Raw genomic sequence first — 22,349 nt, forward strand, 5'->3', positions numbered from 1 at the left:
GATTCCCCTAATTGGATAGGGCCATTTCCCATCTTATTGGAAATCACATTCTCAGTATAGGTAGTGTGTCTTGGAGCTAAGTGTGTTCTAAAACTTGCTGTAGACATATTGAAAGAGTAATAACCAGTTCTTCCTGAAAGCTATTGCAAAATTACTTACCAAGAGTCAACTGATTACAAACAGCTAATCTAAGTAATGCCACTAGATTTGCAATGACGCTAAAGAGGCCATCCTCACCATATGCTTAGCATTTAACTGGCTATTCCCAGGGTTCTGGTTTGTATCATGACTTTGGTATCCATTGCCTATCTGTGTTACCGCTGCTCCTCATGCCAACTTCAGCCATATTGAAAAATATTAATAGGAGAAGGAATGTAAAAACTTAGCTATCCACTTCAAGCCAATCAATCTCTATGCTGTATTCTGACACTTTCATAGGCTTAAGGGCTTAGAGAAAGTTGACATCATCATACAAATCCATAAATATATGCCCTACTTGAAGATGTAATGTCTGAAAAATTATGATAGTATCATTTGAATATAGTTGCATGGCAGCTATAGTCTAGCCCATGACTCCTTGGTGGGAAAAAGACATTCAGCACATTATTTATCATCAGATGGGTGGCTTACTTGATCCTCCTATTTAATTTTTGCTCCCTCCCATTGTTTAGTGAGGGGACCATGACAAAAGCTGTGTGTCAAAAGCTCATTCATCTGGAGCAGAAATATCAAGGATGCTGTTATTATTTTCATTCTCTTCACAAAAGTTGAACTTTTTTGCAGAAAGCTCTATTTCTCTTCCATTCTGTCCTCTAATATCATGGATGAAAATAGGACACACAATAGAGCAAAGGTATACAACTATTGTTCTAGATACTCTTTTGGATTGAGAAAGTCAAAAGTTGATATAATAAATAGCTCAAAGTTCTAATCCAAAAAAGTCATAGAAGATTCTCAGAGTAATAGCTATATCCTTTACAAAAGAATGTTTCAACAAAGTAACAGAAAACCTCTTGCTCTTCTTATCATCTATCAACATTTCCCTCCTTAGTGTCATATTACACATAATTCCCAAAATTCTCTCCAAAAGTTGTCATCAGCATTTTTAAAAAGGGGAAATGGACTATATTGTGAGTAATCAATAATTCTAGTAAACTTAATTTAAATCAAATTACTTTTTGTTTTCTTTTGGTACCACCCACATCTTTGACTTCATATTTTTAGAATACTACTCAAACAATAAATATATCTTTGATTTAGAAGACAGATTTTAATCATGCTAGTTCCAATTATTCATTTTATTCTCTAGGGTTGTTTGGTGTTTGGGAATTAAGATATTAAAAGCCTGCTTTTTTTCTTTCTTTCTTTTGTGCTAATGTCATGTATGGAAGCAAATTGAGAGGAAAAAATCAATTAGTTCTACTTAGCTGCTACTGAAAAAGGCATAGTAATGCTTTAATTTAAAAGTAATTTACACAGAAGCGAGTAACTGTAGATATATCTTCACAAAAATTAAGACCAATTCAAACCTAGGTAAGGAAAAAATTGGATATCTGTTTGTTAGAGATTATATTAGCACAGTATAGAAACAGATTTATGTGTATACATACCTGTAGATATGCATATGCATATACATATTTAAAGTTTTATAAAAATATTTTATAATATAGAGCTCTTTTATATTTTTTTAAAACATTCACAGAAGAAATCAAGAATTACAGGCTTCTTAATCACCCAAAGATATTTATTTTTCTGGATTCCCCCCCCCCATTTCTAAGGGGTACAAAAGAGGTGAATCTCATTATAAGATCATCATTTTTAAAGCATTAATTTCACTAATGGTGTAGGAATAGAAAAAGTTTTATACAGTGATGAAATAAGTGCTTTATTTTATTTTACATCAGGGTTTCAGGTTTTTTGTTTTCATCATTTGGTTTCAATGGAGATTATATTCTTTCAGTTGTATTTGGCTTATATTACTAACTCTCAGAATGTAGTGAGTGAGAAAATATATTCTAAAACTACATTGTTTTTAAACAAGATCATGTTTAAGCCCTGCATCTGCAAGATTTAGGCATATATCTAATAAAACAAATAGACAATAAATTTCATGGACAGAAGACCATTGCCATATTGTACTACTCATAAAAGCTTCTCACTGCATTAATACAAGAGCATGTAAAACATTTTTTGTCTAAATATTTCCCCCCTTAGACATAGTATGCTTAAATTACTACCTTTATATACATGACTAAGGAAACAGCTTCTTGAAAAGGGTGCCAATACAGATGTTACTACATAGAGCATCTATATATTCATATTGATTTTAATAAATGCCTCTCCCAGTGTCATGTTACTATTGCCAGTGTCCCACTCAGATGTGCTATTATAGCTTTTTGCTTGAAATCAACATATCCTGAAGGTAGATTTTGTAAATGAACTCTTGAACAGTGTCTCTGTCCTGGTGGGGTTGGTCAAATGGAAGACATTATTTATTATGTTCTTCACTATTCAATTTATTTGACTGGTAGTCTGTCTTGGCAGCTATATAAATGTTTCAAGTAAATAAAAATAATTATTTTAAATAAATAAAAATAAATAAAAATGAGACCATTGACAAATTATTCATGGTTGGTGAATTCAAGGCCTTGGACCTGAAGTGATTATTTTCTTGCAGATATGTTTCCCATTGTCAGTAATCAGATTGCTATTTTTATTTTTGTCATTATTTAAAATTACAAATAAAGGTTATGTTGTTTATTGTGGTCTATCTACCTACTGTATCTATCTATCTATCATCTATCATCCTCATCCTCTTCCTCCTTATCATTTTTTTTGTTTCTAACACTCTTATTGCTTTATTGTATTGCTATTTTGCTTGTAGATGTTGAGACTCTAGGAAGAATACAGAGAAGAGCAACAAAGATGATCAGGGGACTGGAGGCTAAAACATATAAGGAACTGGAATTGGGCATGTCTAGTTAAATGAAGAGAAGGACGAGGGGGGACATGGTAGCAGTGTTCCAATATCTCACGGGCTGCCACAAAGAAGAGGGAATCAAGCTATTTTTCAAAGCACCTGAAGACAGGACAAGAAGCAATGAATAGAAACTAATCAAGGAGAGAAGCAATCTAGAACTAAGGAGAAACTTCCTGACAGTTAGAATAATTAACCAGTGGAACAACCTGCCTCCAGAAGCAGTGAATGCTCCAACACTGGAAGTTTTTAAGAAGAGACTGGACAGCCATTTGTCCAAACTGGTATAGGGTTTCCTGCCTGAGCAGGGGGTTGAACTAGATGACCTCCAAGGTCCCTTCCAACAGTGTTGAGCAGCGATTATATTTCAGATGATGTTTTATTATTATTATTATTATTATTATTATTATTATTATTATTATTATTATTATTATTATTATTATCGATCATCGCACAGTCAGCCAGATGTTCAGACTGGATTTGGCATTTTGTCTACCTATCGAGTCCTTACCCAGGACCTGGGATAGGCAGATGTGGATGTTTGATGGTATTACAGATATCGTCGCAGGATGGAAGCAGTTCCTAGTAAGGCCGCCTTTTGCAATTGACTAATAGCGAATTTGTCAATGCCAATGGTGTTCAAGTGGTGCTCCAGTTGTTTTGGGATTGCACCCAAGGAGCCTATGACTATTGGTACTACCCTTGCTTGCTTTTGCCACAGTCTTTCTATTTCTATTTGTAGGTCTTGGTATTTTGTTATCTTCTCCAGTTCTTTCTCTTCTATTCTGCTGTCTCCAGGCACTGCCACGTCCACTATCCAGACTTTTTTGTCTTTCTTATCGACAATTGTTAAGTCTGGGGTTTATGTTGCAGGTGCTTGTCTGTTTGAATTCTGAAGTCCCAGAGCAGTTTAATTTTATCATTTTCTATGACTTTCTCTATTTTATGATCCCACCAGTTTTTGCTTACAGGCAAATGATATTTTTTGCAGATCTTCCAATGCACCATTGTTGCTACTTTGTCATGTCGCTGCTTGTAATCAGTCTGTGCAATCTTCTTGCAACAGCTTACCAAGTGGTCCACTGTTTCTTCAGCTTCTTTGCATAGGCGGCACTTACTGTCTGTTGCTGTCTTCTCAATTTTGACTTTGTATGCATTTGTCCTTAAGGCTTGGTCTTGTGCAGCCAGAATTAGTCCCTCGGTCTCTTTCTTCAATTTTCCTGCTCTTAGCCATTGCCAGGTTTTATTGTTATCTGCTTTCCCAGCTATTTTTTCATGTATTGGCCATGTAGTGCTTTGTCTTCCCATGCCTCTATTCTGTTCTTCATTTGGTCTTTCTTGTAGGCCAGTTTGGTCTCTCCAGTAGTTAGTAAGCCTTCCTGATATACTAATTTCAGTGCATCTTCATCATTGTTCTTCAGATATTCTTCCAAAGCCATTTTTTCTTCTTCAACCATCTGATGTACTTGTAGCATTCCACGCCCACCCTATTTGCCTTGGTAGATAAAGTCTATCAATGTCACTGCGTGGATGAAGGGCATGATTCATTGTCATTATTTTTCTGGTCTGCCTATCCATTGCTTTTAGTTCTGCTTGAGTCCAGTCCACTATTCCAGCTGTGTACCTAATGACTGGAATTGCCCAGGTGTTGATTGCCTTTATGGTATTTCCTCCATTGAGTTTGGACTTTAAGATCTTCTTCACTCTCTTGATGTATTCACCTCTAATCTTTTTCTTGACTTCAGTGTGCTTGATGTTGTCAGCTTGAAGGATACCCAAGTATTTGTAGTAATCTTCCTCATCCAGACTCTTAATGTTATTTTCGTGGGGCATCTTGATTCCCTCAGTTTTCATTATTTTTCCTTGTTTGATAGTAAGTGTGGCACATTTGTCCAAGCCAAACTCCATTACAATATCTTGGCTATATATACGGACAGTGTTGAGCAGCGATTCTATTTCAGATGATGTTTTTCCATACAGCTTCAGATCATCCATATAAAGGAGGTGGGATAGTCTGGCAGATGTTTTTGATGTTTGATAGCCATGTCCTGAGTTATTCAGTATTGTTGACAGAGGAAACAGTGCAATAACAAATAGTAATGGTGATAATGAATCTCCTTGAAATATTCCTCTCTTGATATTAACCTCTCCCAGCCTCTCACCATTGATCTGCAATTGTGTCTTCCATTGTGCCATTGATCTTTGCACAAATTTTCTGATGTTTCTACTGACTCCTGTTATTTCTAGGCACTTTATTATCCAATCATGTGGCAGAGAGTCAAATGCCTTTTTGTAGTCAATCCATGCTACATTCAGGTTGGTCTTCCTTCTCTTGCAGGTTTCCAAGATCATTTTATCTATTAGGAGTTGATCTTTTGTTCCTCTGCTGTTGGGGTGGTTTCCTTTCTGCTCAGGTGGAAAGAGATTGTTTTCAACTAGATGCTGTTGCACTGCATCAGCTACTACACCAGTTAATAATTTGAAAGTTGTTGGTAAGCAGGTAATTGGCCTGTAGTTACCTGGTGTTGCCCCTTTTGCTGGATTTTTCATTATTAGATAGGTTTTCCCAGTTGTTAGCCACTTTTCAATTTCTCCTCCTTGTAGTATAAGAAATTATTACTATTATTATTATTATTATTATTATTATTATTATTATTATTATTGATCATCGCACAGTCAGCCAGATGTTCAGACTGGATTTGGCATTTTGTCTACCTATCAAGTTCTAACCCAGGACCTGAGGTAGGCAGATGTGGATGTTTGATGGTATTACAGATATCGTCACAGGATGGAAGCAGTTCCTAGTAAGGCTGCCTTTTGCAATTGACTAATAGCGAATTTGTCAATGCCAATGGTGTTCAAGTGGTGCTCCAGTTGTTTTGGGATTGCACCCAAGGAGCCTATTACTATTGGTACTACCCTTGCTTGCTTTTGCCACAGTCTTTCTATTTCTATTTGTAGGTCTTTGTATTTTGTTATCTTGTCCAGTTCTTTCTCGTCTATTCTGCTGTCTCCAGGCACTGTCACATCCACTATCCAGAATTTTTTGTCTTTCTTATCGACAATTGTTAAGTCTGGGTTATTATTATTATTATTATTATTATGGATCATCGCACAGTCAGCCAGATGTTCAGACTGGATTTGGCATTTTGTCTACCTATCGAGTCCTTACCCAGGACCTGGGATAGGCAGATGTGGATGTTTGATGGTATTACAGATATCGTCGCAGGATGGAAGATTATTATTATTATTATTATTATTATTATTATTATTATTATTATTAATTGTCATGCTAAATTATTATGGTCTATAGTAAAACATTTTTAATAAGTAAATTATTTATTTATTTATTTATTTATTTATTTATTTATTTATTTACCTTTTCATGCCACCCATAACCCCTATAAGGCAACTCTTAAAGTTTATTTTAATGTACCAAATTATACTGTGGAAAATATTTATAACTAGATTTTCTTTTTTTCATTCAAACATCCTGAAATCCTGGAGAATGCTGAAGTTAATTAATTCATTAAATAATGTTAAGGGTATGTTTTATACCATCATCCTTCAACGAGGAAGAGTATGATCAGAAATGAAAGTCTTGGAACTTTCTTGGCTCAGTAGTATATTTTATCAAACTTTTTTTTTCAAAATCAAAACAGTATCTATAAAATTGCAATATACTGCTAGGAAGATACACTACAATACAAATTAAAATATATTCCATATAAGTATTAAACCACTTAAGCAAGAAGAGGGAAAAAAATCAAATTTTGTATTGCTGACATTGCTTTCAGCGCAAATGAAAATTATTTGGCTAGAATGTCCAAAATTGTTCTAAATATTTTGGATAATGTGTCCAGAAACAAGATGAATTTTACTCAAGAATGATTATATTTTAAGAATATTTTATGTATTTATTATTTCACATAATTTTAAAAGTGTTTCATAAGTATTTCAGTATATTCTTTGCACAAATGCCTAAAAATATCACTGCATAAATTGTAATACCCCATACAAAATAAATATATTCCTTATATTTAAATATAAATAAATATAATCCTTCATATTTCTAAGTAATGACTGGGAATATGTTGCACATTTGCCTATTGGTTGGGATTAAGAGAGAATCAGAGATGGCAAAAGAGAATTCCTTTCAGTTTATCATGGGATCTTTAATATGGTTTAAAAAGAATCTTGAAAATCACCAGGTTTTTTTTTGTTTGTTTGTTTTGTTTTTTGGTAGTGTTTATATAGAGTTGTTTCTGACTGCTAAATCTGAGGTGCAAGAAAAAAGGGGAGTACCATTTTAATGAACATCCTAAACTGATATTTTACTTTTAAAATAGCACTTAAATATTTACACTTTTCCCCAATCCTTTTATGTTGAATCATAACTTGTATAATTCTTCATGTAGCAAAAGCTGAGCTACATCAATCTAATATTTTTGTGGTGGACTTTTAATACCTTCCAGTTTTCTCCTTCACAATTTTACAGATGAAGTCTCTATAGTAATTCTAAAAATCTTAATTCATTGTACATATCATATTAATGCTAGACTGCAAAATTATTTTGAGATTATAGCAATACATTACAAACATGAGAAATTTAAATGATAAAATCCCTTTAGGTAAATAAAATAATTAAGTATAGCGAAAATATTACATAACAAAAAATGGATGATGGGAGATTAAAAAGAGATTGAAGTATTCTTACAAAAATAAGTTTGTTGGCCAGATAGTGTGTGAAAATATATTGCAAATTCATTATATTTATATATATTTAAATATTTTGAATGCTTATCTCTTTCCTTTTAGTATATAATCCTATAAAATCATCTGGAAGAAATGAAGTGGAAAAATGAAACATTTCAAATGGCATTCATCCTCCTTGGGTTTTCCAGCATGCCAAATATTGAATTGCTTCTATTTCCAATAGTCCTGGTGATGTACTTTGTAACAATGACTGGAAACATCCTCATCATATTTATAGCTATGAAAGACCCAGCCCTTCAGTCACCTATGTACTTCTTCCTAAGAAACTTATCCTTCATTGAGATATGCTTTACTTTAGATACAATCCCCAAAATGCTAGTTAACCTACTGTTGAGAGATAAAAGTATCTCCTACACAGGTTGTGCAATTCAAATGTTTTGCTTCTTCTACTTTGGATGTGCTGAGTGTTTCCTCTTAGCTGCCATGTCCTATGACCGTTATGTTGCCATTTGCAACCCACTGAACTATGCCAATCTCATGAGCAGGAGCTTCTGTCAGAAGTTGGTTGGTGGAGTTTGGCTGATTGGTATTCCTGTCTCATTGTTGCAGGCAGCCTGGATCTTCAGCCTTCCATTCTGTGGCATGAAAAAAATTAATCACTTCTTCTGTGATGCCCCTCCTGTATTGAAGTTAGTCTGTGCTGATACTTCTCTTTTTGAAATGCAAGCCATAGTCTCTACACTTGTATTCCTTATGTTTCCTTTTGCACTGATTTTGATTTCCTACACCCGTATCATCATCACCATCATCACAATACCTTCAGCAATAGGCAGGCAAAAAGCCTTCTCTACATGTTCATCTCATCTAATTGTGGTGATATTATTCTATGGAAGTGGGAGCATTGTTTATCTAAGGCCCAATTCCACCTATTCACCAGAAATTAAAAAAATGTTATCTCTGTTCTATGCAGTCCTTACTCCCATGCTAAATCCCATTGTCTATACTCTGAGGAACCATGAAGTGAAAGGAGCACTGAGGAGAATTCTAAGATATAAAAGTTTCTCATAGGCTATATCACTTACGCAGAGACCTTTCATAAATAGCTTGGAACCTAGTCTACTTCATTCTGCTCTGAAAAGATCACTTAGAAATCTATGTGGAAGTGGTATACTTTTTTTCTCAGCATACTTAGCCATGGTTGTATTTTCCCATCCTCTTGGTGTACATAAAAGTAAATGTTTGACAGTTATATATTTAGAATGCTACAGTGCTATCAAATGCTTGGAAGAGACCATCTTCTCACTGACTCAGTTCTAAGGCCTAGAAGGAATCAGGATAAATCAAATGAAGTATACTGATAGTTACAAATTTTGATAGCATTCTTAAAATTCCAAGGAATGCTTCACAACAAATTGTAAGACATAAAATTGTAAGCCATAAAAATGTAATTCTTATGGTTCAAATGTATATATTTTAATATAATTTGAAAAAAGTGTCTTTTTTCTTTATATGCATTATTGCATACTGTTTCTATCAAAGATACTAAGTAAGTAAGCAAATAAACAAATAAACAATATATGTGGGTTTTTTGTGGGCCTTCTCCTTAAGTATCAGTTTCCTAGAAGAAAGCACTAGTGACTTTAATGAGATTTAATGGTTTCTAAATAAAAAGGAATTACTGGTCAGCTATAAAAATGCTTTATAACCTCTACTGGAACCTGCATCTGTATATTAGGATGATCTTTTTTTTTATTGAAAGTTTTTGAATTTTACAAAACAAATCCCTTCCCCAAACCCCCCACCCTCCCATACCCTCCCCCCTCTCCCCAAACCTCCCATACCCTCCCTCAACCTTCCCAGAGCTGAGTACAGGCTTAATTAAAATTTTTCAAAAGAGATAAAAAATAAAAAAACTTAAAACACATATAAATCCTAAACAAATCTAAATACCTTAAATTAAACAAATTATCTTCTCTAAAAGATAATAATTACAAACATTAAACACATATTATAATATACTCTAAACCTTTTCTAATATTGTACTTATATTATTATCCATCATTCTATAAAGAATCACCAAAACACAAATTTAAACATTACTTTCTTTAAATATCTATACCTACAATATAAAATCTAATCTAATCTCCCCCTTTCTTTACTCTAGAACACAAAAATGAGCATATAAACATTCATTATACCATTAAGACTGGATACTCATTTAATTAGTTAAACTAAATACTTATATTTAAACTTCTTATCTAAAATTTAATTAAACAAATTAACTTCTCTTAAAAATAATAATAATAATAATAGAAAAAAAGAAAAGAAACCAATCTTTAAACAAACTATAGTATACTCTAGAACCTTTTCATATCATTTATATTATTATCCATCATTTTATAATATACTCTAAGCCTTTTCATATGATACTTATATTATTATCCCAAAACACATATTTAAACATTACTTAAGACGTTAAAATTCCCTTATACCTGTTTAAATCTTTACCAATAACAAATTCCTCCACAGTAAACACATTCGTTCTCTTATCCATACACCTCTTAAAGGTATTTCCAAAAACTTTATAAATCTTACTTCTCCCGCAATCTCAATAGTCTTCTGAATACCTAAACAAAATACTTAAACTTCTTATCTAAAATTTTCATTCAATCTCCATAATCTTCTGTCCAATAGCCAGTTGCATCCACTATAAACACAATCCTTATCATCTCTCTTGTCCATAAACATCGAAAGAAATGCATTAAAATCTGCCCTTGAAGGTCGCTCCAAAAAATTTGTGAGTCCTGGTTCTCCCACAAACTCAGGGACCAATAACTGTGAAGCTTCCTCAACCTCCTTCTTCTGTTGGTCTTTCTCTTTACGTTTATATGTTACTTTTTCTTTACGTTTATATGTTGCACAAGTTGTCCTCTGGTCTTTCATCTCGACTTGTTGAAGCCCCTCAAACTGAAATTTCCCATTTTTAATTAATATAGGCTCTTCAGACTGCAATTCTGCCCTTAAAGGTTGCTCCAAAGAGTTTATAAATCCTACTTCTCCCGCAAGTTCAGAAACCAATACTTGTGGAACTTCCTTGAGCTTCTTCTGTTGATCCTTTTCTTTACAATTATATGTTGCACAGGTTATCTTCTGCTCCTCCATCTCTACTTGTTGAGGCCTCCCATTTTTAATTAATATAGGCTCTTCAGACTGCAGTTCTGACTTTAAAGATTGCTCCAAAGAATTTATAAATCCTACTTCTCCCACAGATTCAGGAACCAATACTTGTGGAACTTCCTTAAACTTCTTCTGTTGATCCTTTTCTTTACAATTATATGTTGCACAGGTTGTCTTCTGCTCCTCCATCTCTACTTGTTGAGGCCCCTCAAACTGAAGTTTCCCAATTTTCATAATTCTAAGCACTTCAGACTGCAGTTCTGCCTTTTTTTCTTCCAAAGCTTTAAACATGGTAGGTGACGATGAGCATACCCCCAGGACCGAAGTATAAAAATCTTTTGCTTTAAAAACAGTATTAAGACTATAACGTATCCCCAGGTAGCTCACCACCATTCCAGTCGGAACATCCCATCTAAACAAAATTTGTCTCTTTTTAAGTTCGTCTGCTAAAAAAGCAAACTCCTTTCTTCTTCTTAAAATTTTTGGTGGGATCTCCTTTAAAATTATAACATCTTGTGAAGCAATTTGAAACCTCTTCTTATAAAAAGCTTGTATAATTTCATTGCGCAGGGATCTTTTCCCAAAGTAAATTACCACATCTCTTGGCAAATTTTTTTGCTCTGCCACCACAGAGTTAACTCTAAATGTCTGATCAATTCCACTAAGTATTTCCTCTTCTTCTCTATTCAAAATCACAGCAAAGTCCTTTGCCACCATCTCTCTCAAATCTCCTTGCACAGACTCATGTAAACCTCTGATTCTTAAGGCATATTCCATTTGTTTATATTGAAGCATAAGAATCTCATCTTGAAAGTTTTTCATCTCTTTTTCCATACTTTCAAATTTTTCCTCCATCAATTCCACTTTTTCCTACTACCTCTTCTACGCGAGAATTCAACTTTTCAAGAACAGAGGCAACTCCTTTTAAAGTCAAAACTATCTCTTGCCTCAAAGTCTTATTATTTTCCTCTAAAATCTCTTTCATTTCTCCCCTAATTTGAAGTATAACATCTCCCATCATATCTTGCAAGTCCTTCACTATTGTTGACTGTGGCAAGGAAGAAGGTGAAGCTATTAATTTAGGTTGTTGCCCTGATGATAACACCGAAGAAGAAGCCACCTTGGAAGCTGTAGAGATTACTGAACGCTTTGGAGCCATCTTAAAAAAACTTTACTCCTTCTTAAAAATTGCAAGAATTAAGCAAAAAAAAAGAAATTAACTCCATAAATTTAAAAAAAAATCCTTCAAGAGGGGATTGTTATAATAAAAAGAAAGGAGTTCAAAAAAAGAAAAAGGAGAAGAAAAAAAATAATTGAATAGAAAAAATCCGTTCCATTTTTTAAAAGTGCCAAAAAGTACCAAAAACAAAACACAAAAATTAAACAAAAATAATACTAACACTCCATTCCAATCATAAAAAAAAAACAAAAAAGAAAAAAGGAAAGGGAAAAAAAGAAACACCAAAAAGCCTGCCGGTCACCATTCTAGCTTCCGAAAGAAAAACACCGAGAGGCTTGCCGATCGCCATTTTACTTTCCCTTTCAACAAAGAGAAAAAAAAAATAAAAAGAGGGAGTATAAAAGTAAAAACAAGTCTTGAAACTTAAAATCCAAATAAATCAAAGAAAGCAAAAACTAAATCCTCTACTCAGCTCTGTCCGTTTATAAAAAAAACTCACCAGTTCGCTTTAATCACGGAGGTGGTTGCAGCGGCTCGTTTTGTCCCTAAGGACAAAAGCAGCTGGGAAGTGGAGACAGTCTGAACTCCGTGGGAGCACTCTTTTCAACCCCCCAAAAAAACTTGGGGGGTGCATAAGAGGCTCTACCACTATTCAGACAACTCTCTACCCCCCCCCCTTTGCCCGGGAGGGGGTTTTGAACCGCTGAACAGCTGATGTCCGCTGTTCATAGCGATTCTTACACTTACCCAGGAGGACGGCTACAAAGTAGCCACCATTCGCGCACGCAGATCCACCGGAAGCCCCTATTAGGATGATCTTTTGATAGACTAAATTAAATACTTTGGGCAGCTGACATTCGTTATTACAATCTGGCAGCAAATCGGCAGAATCCTTGGCATGTGCATGTCAAAAACTGCAAGAGGGCATGTGCAACACCTTTAAAAAGTTTGTTTGTTTATTTATTTATTTATTTATTTATTTATTTATTTATTTATGTATTTATGTATTTATGAGACTTATATACCGCTTTAAGTGCAGGCACTCTCTAAGCGGTGTACACCAGTAAGCAATGTATATATATATTTACCTTGCCCCCAACAATCTGGGTCCTCATTTTACCTACCCCGGAAGGATGGAAGGCTGAGTCAACCTTGAGCCGGTGAGATTTGAATCGCTGACCTGATGAACACAGTCAGCTAAATACAAATGAACAAAATGGACCTTGTCATCTTGGAGACTTTCTCCCACCCCCTTTCTTTAGGCCCCCATGTAGCAAGTGTGACCTTTTAAATGAAATAGTAGGATATTCTGTCTAGACCTTAATGGACAGATCATTATGGATCTGGAATTAATATGCTAATTTCAAATTTCAGCATATGATTCATTTTCATTGTTATAATACTTATTTTGAAAGAATCATATTGGTGACAACTAAAAATATGGACACTGATTAATACAATTTAATCATAGCAAATTCATAAATAAAAATCATTTTAATTGTTAATTCTATTATGAACTGAAAGATTAATTGTTTCTGATCATTGTAAAATAATTCTGAATTATCCCAGTGGTGAATAAAATATAAAATATATAAAAAGAAATATTAAAAAGATGATTGAAGGTAATCAGAATACAACATGCTAATGTTAAACCACTTCTGAAGGTAAGTAATCTTGCAAATGGAGATGCTGAAGGTGAGATATTGATCTTGTCCCCCCATTATGCAGAATGTAGCAACTGTGTCTGTTAACATTTGTTTCAATGTTTAATTATTTTATAGACACAAGTGCCACATTATAAAAGTGTTATATGATGATGATGATGATACAGATACTTGCTTATCACATTATTTCCTGCTCTTTGCTACCCCCCCCAAAAAAGCAACATTGTAAAAAGAGAAATCAGTGAAGGAGCTAAACTTTTTCCTTTGACCTTCTCCAGAGGAAAGAGGAATGCAGCATCCGCCAGGCATTTTTTGTCCAAATTGGCACCCAAATCAAAGGGAAAAACTACTGCAGAGTTTTGAAAAACTGCCAGAGTTGCTGTGCCCCTTCCCAAAACAAAGCACCCCATGCAGCCTAGCCTCATCCCATACAGCCGCTGCAACACCCCACCACTTACTTGTCCAAAATGAAATACAGGTCAAAGCCCCCATAGCAGGCTGCACTCTCCTCCTCTCGCTGCCCCCCTCACCCATCACAGGGGACCATCAGGGCATTCAGAAAAGAGGGGAAAATGTTGTCTGGAGGTGGGACTTGGGGGGGCATGGTGGTTTCAGATTTCCCTTCTGCTCTGCTTTCCCTTTGGTCCATTTTCAGAGCGCCTCTGCCTTGCGCTTCCAGCACAGCTGAGCCCACCATTGTCGGCCAGGCGATTGGCAACTTCCAGTTCCCGTTGCTTTGCTTTGCCCCAGATTTGAGAGACATGGAAGCCTCATACCCTCTCCTGCCCCCTTCCCCATGAAGGAAAAAGCTGAAATTTGGTGCTGATTCTGGCACTTCTGCTGAGCCCTGAAGAAGCACCATGTCAATGCTGCAAATACGGTATATTCTTGCTTTGACAACAACTGTCTGGTATTTTTGGGGTTAATACAGAGCAGAGGAGGGTGGGGGTAAAGCCTGGGAAAGAAAGAGGAAGGAAACCTTTGACCTTCACACTAATTGGATAATGTGATATATGACAGCTAATTTAGGGAGGGAACATGCTGATAATTTAACTGCTCAGAGGAAGAGAACTTAGATCTTAGCATAGACTCTGTTATGCCTGTGCTGACATTTTGAATCAATAAAAGACTTTTAGGGAAATCTATACCTGGAAATTCTTTGAAGTGTTTGTTTAGCCGGAACCATAACACACCAATCAGAAGAAGTGCTGATCAGCTGGAACCTGGCACTGATCCTGGTGCTTCTGCTGTGCCCTGACAGCCCTGCAGCTCCAGCCATCTCTTGCTCAGACTTGTGCAATGCTGCCGCCAGTTCAACTCATTTGCCTCCCCCACTAGGATGGTCATATACCACCAGTCAGGTGCCAATGTATCACAGGTGGTACACGTACCACCCATTAAAAAGCCCTGCTCTATACAACCATTTTGCATGCTCTCCATGAGATCCCCAAAATTACTGGGATTTTTTGTTTTCACATTTTCATGCTTTTCCAAAGGCTAATGATGTTGAGACTAATCCACCTGGAGGAAATGAGGTTCCAGAGGGCTGGAGGGACCGCAAAACATCTGGGTCCCATAAAATGGAACTTTTTAGCAGATGAGACCTGGAATATACACCTCCTGCTTCATTTGATGGGATAGGTAGACATGATTGGAAAAAGGGGATGCCTCAAATAACCTAGACACATGCCATGTAAAGATCAAAACAAGTACTTTAGATTGTACTCATAAATGGCCTTCCAAACAATTTATGGACAGACGTGTTCATAATGTTCCTAGTGGAACACATAATTCTGTGCAGTCATATTATTCAATAGCCATCAGATATTCTCCTAGGACAGCACATTGTAGTAATACATTCCAGAAGTGATAGCAGCATGAGTGACTGTGATCTAGAGCCCCATAGTCCAGAAAAGAATGCAACCGGCACATAACATTAAATTCTGCAAAGGTCCTTTTAGCCACTGCGACCTATTTCTCTAGCAAGAGTTGTGAGTTTAGAAGGATGCTCAAAGAGGATACCAGGACCATCTGAGGTAGCACCAACCCATCTAGAGGCAGACACATTGAGTTTTCCAAGGTTCAGCTAAAGCTCAGAATAGAATAGAATAGAATAGAATAGAATAGAATAGAATAGAATAGAATAGAATAGAATAGAATAGAAGACACAAGGAATTTGTCTCCAGTGCATAAGCTCTGTACGTACAAACAACAAATTAATGTAAATATAGCATTATATTATAATATATCATATTTACCTTACATGACATCATTACATTATTATTTATAAATTTATCATTATTTTATTTTTTTACATCCAATTCTCTACAGCCTCCAGGCACTGGGAGAGAACATTAAAAGCATCACTTAATTTGTCAGGGCCAGAGACATACAAGCATTCTGATGATACCTCACCCTGTGGCAACAAATGATGTTAAATAGGAGTGAAAAGAGTACCAATCCCACATAATAGTATCCACAGATGGGATGTCTCACTCCCAATCAACATTAATTGGTACCAGCACCATAGGGAGAAAGAGAACTACTCCAATAAACAATCCAACATCCCCAATTCAATGTTATTTGTTTTACAATATCTAACCTTTTTATTTGCAAAAATCATTATTGTATATACATTTTTCTTATTCCTAATATCTTTCAATCAGTAAATATCCCAAGCCCCCCTTTCATGCATATTAATAATACAAGATCACATATGTCTGTGGCATTCTATGAAAACAGCTTCAACATTCACTTTCCTTGCACCTTTTTTCTATTTATTTTGAAGAAAAAAATAATTTATATTTCTTTATTGAAGAATAAAGAAAATTGTTGACACAATTGCCCCTCCCCTGATGTCCAATATAGCCTCCTACGATACTCTTTCCTAGCTCAGATTGCCCATGTAGGTCCCGCAGGACTTAGTTGTTCTGGACATGCAGTGCCAAAGTAAAATAATTTAAGAATATGAGCTAACATAATATAATAATAACAACACATATTGTAAATGTTGAAATTGAGGCATACAAAACAGTTAATATTTATGGTTGTTAATCTATTAATTAATCCAAACTATAATTACTCATCTAATATCCAAATTCTTAATATAACAGGATGCTTTTTAAATCAATACTAAATTAAAATCCATATTTCTGTGCAACATTAAATTTTCAGGCGGACAAGGATGCCTTTTGTCAATATTTATTTATTCATCAATTTTATATAGCAACCCAAATCAGAAAACAAGTGATTCTGGCCAGCATACAGCAAAACTTAAAAAAAAACCATAATATATACATCATCATCATCATCATCATCATCATCATCATAGTTGTTGTTGTTGTTGCCTTTAAAAGCTGTTAAAAACACACTATAAAAGACAAACATTAGGCAAACAGCAAATGTTAATAACTATATAACCATCCTAATATCTTACCAGTTCCAAGGACTCTATAGGTCTCATGGCCTACCAGGTTTTGAAGACTAAAATATTAAGGTATTAAGGTGGAAAATTAAGAAGAAGTAGTTTTCTTTATTTTGATCCTAATGAAATCCAACTAGATAAAGCTATAATATATGATTATTTTAATGGTTCCATGAAGGAGAAATTCAAATAACAATTGCTAATTCAAAATGTGGAGCTATCCACCTGCATATTGAATATATATATTGAACTGTATTTCTAGAAGTTTTCTAGAAGTAAGCTCCATTATTGCATCTCTTAAATACACGGTAGAAACCTATTTTTCCAAAATCTACCAAATAGCTTCTTCAGGGCTTCTTTGACATCCTTGTTTCTCAATGTATATATTAGGGGGTTGAGTAGTGAGGGAAACACTGTGTATAACAGAGAAAAGAATTTGGTATAATTTTTCATTTCTTCAGTTTCTGGCATCAGGTACACAGCTGTTATTGCCCCATAGAAAAAAGACACAACAATCAGATGAGAGGAACAGGTAGAAAAGGCCTTTTGTCTCCCAATTCTAGATGATATTCTCAAAATGGTTCTTAGTATAAATAGGTAAGACATAAAAGTCAAAATAAAAGGAGGAAACGTAAATGTATAAGCCAGGATTGCAATAGTATATTTTGCAAATGTAGTATCACTGCAAGAAAGCTTTATTAATGGCAAGGATTCACAAAAGAAATGGTCAATTTCATTGGGGCCACAGAACCAAAGCTGTAACATGAAGATCAAATATACCGATGTAAATACCACGCCATTGATCCAAGACACAGCAGCTAGCTGGATGCAGCGTGTAATTCTCATTGCAGTCGCATAATGCAAAGGTTTACATATGGCTAAAAATCGATCATAAGACATCACAGAGAGGAGATAGCATTCTGTGCTACCCAGGGAAGCAAAGAAATAGAACTGTGTAATACATCCTTTGAAAGAGATGTATTTTTCCCCTGTTAAAAAACTGTCCAACATCTTAGGCAAGATTGTAGAGCTGTACATCATTTCCAAACATGACAAATTGCCTAAGAAGAAGTACATGGGTGTATGCAAACGGTGATCAACCAGAATTAGAAAAACAGTGAGGAAATTGGCCATCATAGTAAATATGTAAAGTGTTAAAAATAACATGAACAGTAACATCTGCATACCATGAAGCTCCCCAAATCCCAGAAGGATGAAATGAGTGATGACAGTCATGTTACCTTGCATTGTATTTCACATTGCATGTATACTTGTCCAGAAAGTCAATTTATATATTTGTGGTAGAAAACATTTGTAGCATTTGAAATTCAGAAGAATCCATAATAGTTGCATTCTTCAGGCAGTCAACAAGCTCAGTTCATGCTGTCTCCAAAAATGCTATGTTTTACACTGTAGATGAAAAAAACAAGTTCCATTTAAAAAATTGCACAAATTAAATATTGTATTACTAAAATATTTTTGAACATATAAAAATTGTAGATTAGAACTAACAGGAATCCAATTACTCTTTGGATCTATATAAATTGATTTAATAAACTGCTACTGATTCAATAAGGTTCCTAAATATCTGGATTGCTTTTCTTTTATAGAATAAAATATGATGATTTAAGACATGGTTTCAAAGAGGAGGGAAGGAATAATTCAAATAGTTGTATAAAAATGGTTGTATAAAAACCAGGAAAATAAGTGATTTGTCTGAACAAAATTTCAGAAATCCCATATTCAATTTTCACTTTTTTTCCCCTGAATGGTGCCTTTTGGGTTAAGAGACAGAAAAAAAAATACATATTTTTCTACATCAAGCATGGCAGCTTTAGAAATCAAACTTTGATTCCCCAGAGGTGATTCTGATAACAGTGGTTAAAAATGCAGATAGTATAGCTATAACTGCATGATATTGATAATTGCTTCAGTAATTTTTTTTCCACAAAGATAGTTCTCCTAGTACCCAAGTCAATGGGATTTTTGCTATCATGCATAGAACACACACACATCACATATGTGCACACACAGAGATATTTTGGTGATCTGATGGAATCATTCTCCCAGTTTAGGAATTACAGCTCTGAGTATTCTTATCACAACTGGGATCATTTTGACTTTACCTTCTACATTCTCTTTAGTTCCTTCTTTAACTTCTAATAGTTTTCCAGCTTCTCACACTTCTTCATGACGTTGCTGTAACTTGGCACAGCTACATCTATCACCATTACTGACTTCTAGCTTGACAACTACTACAATATCTAGTTGATTAGCCTGTCTGTTTGGATCTGGAAGTTCACAGGGCCTTAGCTCTATTATTCTCCATGACCTTCTGTGGAATCTTCCATCTGGACTTGGAAGAGTCTAGTCCATTCAATTCAATGTCATTCAATGTCATTCAATTTATGCTCTTCCTTCCTGCATTTAAGATCCTGCCACTATGTGTTGGCCTCTCTGCACAGTTTGTATCTTGTATCCTCTGTAGTGGGGTAGACTGCTGTCTATGTGGATCTGGTGCTTAGTGCTTGTTCTTGTGTTGGTATGGTCAACATCTATCAATGTCTGTCAAGTCTATTAATTCATTTATTAAATACAAGTACATATTACATGTAAATAATATATATGGCACATCAGTCACTAACACATTGAATTAGGAAAAAAATATTGAAGAGATATATATTGAAAGTCTTTGTTTAGTATCTTCCAAAGTTTTTCAGGCTAATATAACACTTTTATTCAATACCTATTTGAATACTAGCTAAGGCTTAATTGTGCCAATATTAATTGCTCTTACATCAAATAAAGCACAGATGGTCCTGTTAGTGAGCTTTTAAAAATATACATCCATGTTTATAATTGAAAAACACTTTGGAATCAAGTCTTTATATAGCATCATTTTTACAAAGTATTTATGATAGAAATCTGAATACATTTAAGGAATTAATATTACTGTAATTTTATAATCACCATTATTGCATTTTTGATAGTACCTTGATGCTTTAATTCTATATTCAAACAGGCTCATACATAATTGTTAATGTATGTCTTTAAGCAAACAAACATACATTCCTATGTGGAATGGTATGATTATTTTTTAACCTTCCTTTGAAAATATGAACAAAATATCCAGAAGACTAAATGAATTTAACTTATATAAATTTCAGCTATACATTTCTGAAGATTTCCTTAACCTTTCCACTGAAATCATTAGAATTCCTATCACAGAGAAATGTGCTATATTTTAGTGGACATTTTAGATAAAGTTCAGCTTCCAACAATGAGGGTATTACAGTAAGATGAGCTGCTGTTCCTCTTATCTCTGGTTATATTAATATATAGAAGTTCACTTACCAGCAAAGGAAATCATAAGTGTAAGTAAAATGTATCATAAGTGTAAGTAAAATGCCTGTTCAAGGTTACCATTCATAGGCAATGTAAGAATGCAAAAATGGGAAAGGGAAAGAATTAGCTTTGTTCCATTGTATTCCATTGAAATACAGCAGGAAGACTGAATTAGGAATTAAAGCTCTTTTATCTTATGATTGGAAGTGTCAGTTGACTTTGCCCCCTGCCTCTCAGGTGGGCAGACTGATCTCAAAGGCATTTTTTTCTGGTTACTTCACACCTACTGGACCAGATCCAGGTTGGAGTGTTTTCTTTTTATAGAATGTGACAACTTAATCCCTTATTTTTAAGTATTAAAGTGATTTCTTTAACTATTTAACTACTATAAATGCTAAGTTATTAAAGTAATAAATTATAGCCACATCACATTATTCTCTTCTGAGGTAAGTAATGTTAGATAAAGCAATAGTCTCCAACCCCTGGGCCTCAGACTGTTACTAATCCGTGGCTTGTTGGAAACTGGGTGGCACAAGGGGTGGATGAATGCACGAAGCTCCATTTGCATATGCGTGGGATTAGATTCAATGTGCGAAATCATCCTCCTTGCCTAATGTAGGAATCTTCATAAACATTCAAAATTGTTTATTTGCTTACTGATTTTATTTGATTTGAGACAATCAGGCAATTCCTTAATTCAACTCTTATAATAATGTTTCCATGCAGTGCATCTTTTCTTACCTTCTGGTGCTATGGAAAAAATATTCCTTTCTCTACTCTATTTATTGGAAGACATGGCTTCCCTTAGCATTCTACTCTATAAGCAAATATAATAATGATGATGTTATTTATTCAGTTATGTCCAATTCTTGGCAATTCTATAGGCAATTCTCCACATCTTCTGATCTTGAACTATAAGGGCAATTTGGAAATAAACCTTGGGATTGCATCCAAGGAGCCTATCACTATTGGTACTACCCTTGCTTGCTTTTGCCACAGTCTTTCAATTTCTATTTGTAGGTCTTTGTATTTTGTTATCTTCTCCAGTTCTTTCTCATCTATTCTGCTGTCTCCGAGCACTACCACGTCCACTATCCAGACTTTTTTGTCTTTCTTATCGATAATTGTTAAGTCTGGGTTGTTGTTGTAGTTGTTGTTGTTACTATCGATCATCGCACAGTCAGCCAGATGTTCAGACTGGATTTGGCATTTTGTCTACCTATCGAGTCCTTACCCAGGACCTGGGATAGGCAGATGTGGATGTTTGATGGTATTACAGATATCGTCGCAGGATGGAAGCAGTTCCTAATAAGGCCGCCTTTTGCAATTGACTAATAGCGAATTTGTCAATGCCAATGGTGTTCAAGTGGTGCTCCAGTTGTTTTGGGATTGCACCCAAGGAGCCTATGACTATTGGTACTACCCTTGCTTGCTTTTGCCACAGTCTTTCTATTTCTATTTGTAGGTCTTTGTATTTTGTTATCTTCTCCAGTTCTTTCTCTTCTATTCTGCTATCTCCAGGCACTGCCACGTCCACTATCCAGACTTTTTTGTCTTTCTTATCGACAATTGTTAAGTCTGGGGTGTTATGTTGCAGGTGCTTGTCTGTTTGAATTCTGAAGTCCCAGAGCAGTTTAATTTTATCATTTTCTATGACTTTCTCTATTTTATGATCCCACCAGTTTTTGCTTACAGGCAAATGATATTTTTTGCAGATCTTCCAATGCACCATTGTTGCTACTTTGTCATGCCGCTGCTTGTAATCAGTCTGTGCAATCTTCTTGCAACAGCTTACCAAGTGGTCCACTGTTTCTTCAGCTTCTTTGCATAGGCGGCACTTACTGTCTGTTGCTGTCTTCTCAATTT

The 22,349-nt window shown here is 35.0% G+C and overlaps 2 protein-coding genes across 2 annotated transcripts; one reads left to right on the forward strand and one right to left on the reverse strand.

Annotated features, from left to right (window-relative positions):
* The first annotated feature begins 1,403 nt into the window (after positions 1-1,403).
* Positions 1,404-9,246, forward strand: LOC120319999 (olfactory receptor 10A7-like). Its single transcript, XM_039369422.1, has 2 exons — positions 1,404-1,533; positions 7,796-9,246. Exon 2 carries the CDS (start codon positions 7,826-7,828, stop codon positions 8,759-8,761), a length of 936 nt encoding a protein of 311 aa, XP_039225356.1. The 5' UTR covers positions 1,404-1,533; positions 7,796-7,825; the 3' UTR covers positions 8,762-9,246.
* A 7,655-nt stretch (positions 9,247-16,901) lies between these two features.
* Positions 16,902-20,630, reverse strand: LOC120319998 (olfactory receptor 10A7-like). The gene is made up of 2 exons (XM_039369421.1): positions 20,493-20,630; positions 16,902-18,548 (listed from the first exon to the last, which is right to left on the reverse strand). The coding sequence occupies exon 2, from the start codon at positions 18,384-18,386 to the stop codon at positions 17,436-17,438; it is 951 nt and encodes a 316-aa protein (XP_039225355.1). The 5' UTR covers positions 18,387-18,548; positions 20,493-20,630; the 3' UTR covers positions 16,902-17,435.
* Between the last annotated feature and the right edge of the window lie 1,719 nt (positions 20,631-22,349).

This window comes from Crotalus tigris, unplaced genomic scaffold (genome assembly GCF_016545835.1).
Source record: "Crotalus tigris isolate CLP2741 ecotype Arizona unplaced genomic scaffold, ASM1654583v1 scf7180000021055.717220, whole genome shotgun sequence".
NCBI lineage: Eukaryota > Metazoa > Chordata > Lepidosauria > Squamata > Viperidae > Crotalus > Crotalus tigris.

Excerpts from the sequence above, each read along its gene's own strand:
- LOC120319999 (XM_039369422.1), top strand. The coding sequence starts at position 7,826 with ATGAAGTGGAAAAATGAAACATTTCAAATGGCATTCATCCTCCTTGGG.
- LOC120319998 (XM_039369421.1), bottom strand. The coding sequence starts at position 18,386 with ATGCAAGGTAACATGACTGTCATCACTCATTTCATCCTTCTGGGATTT.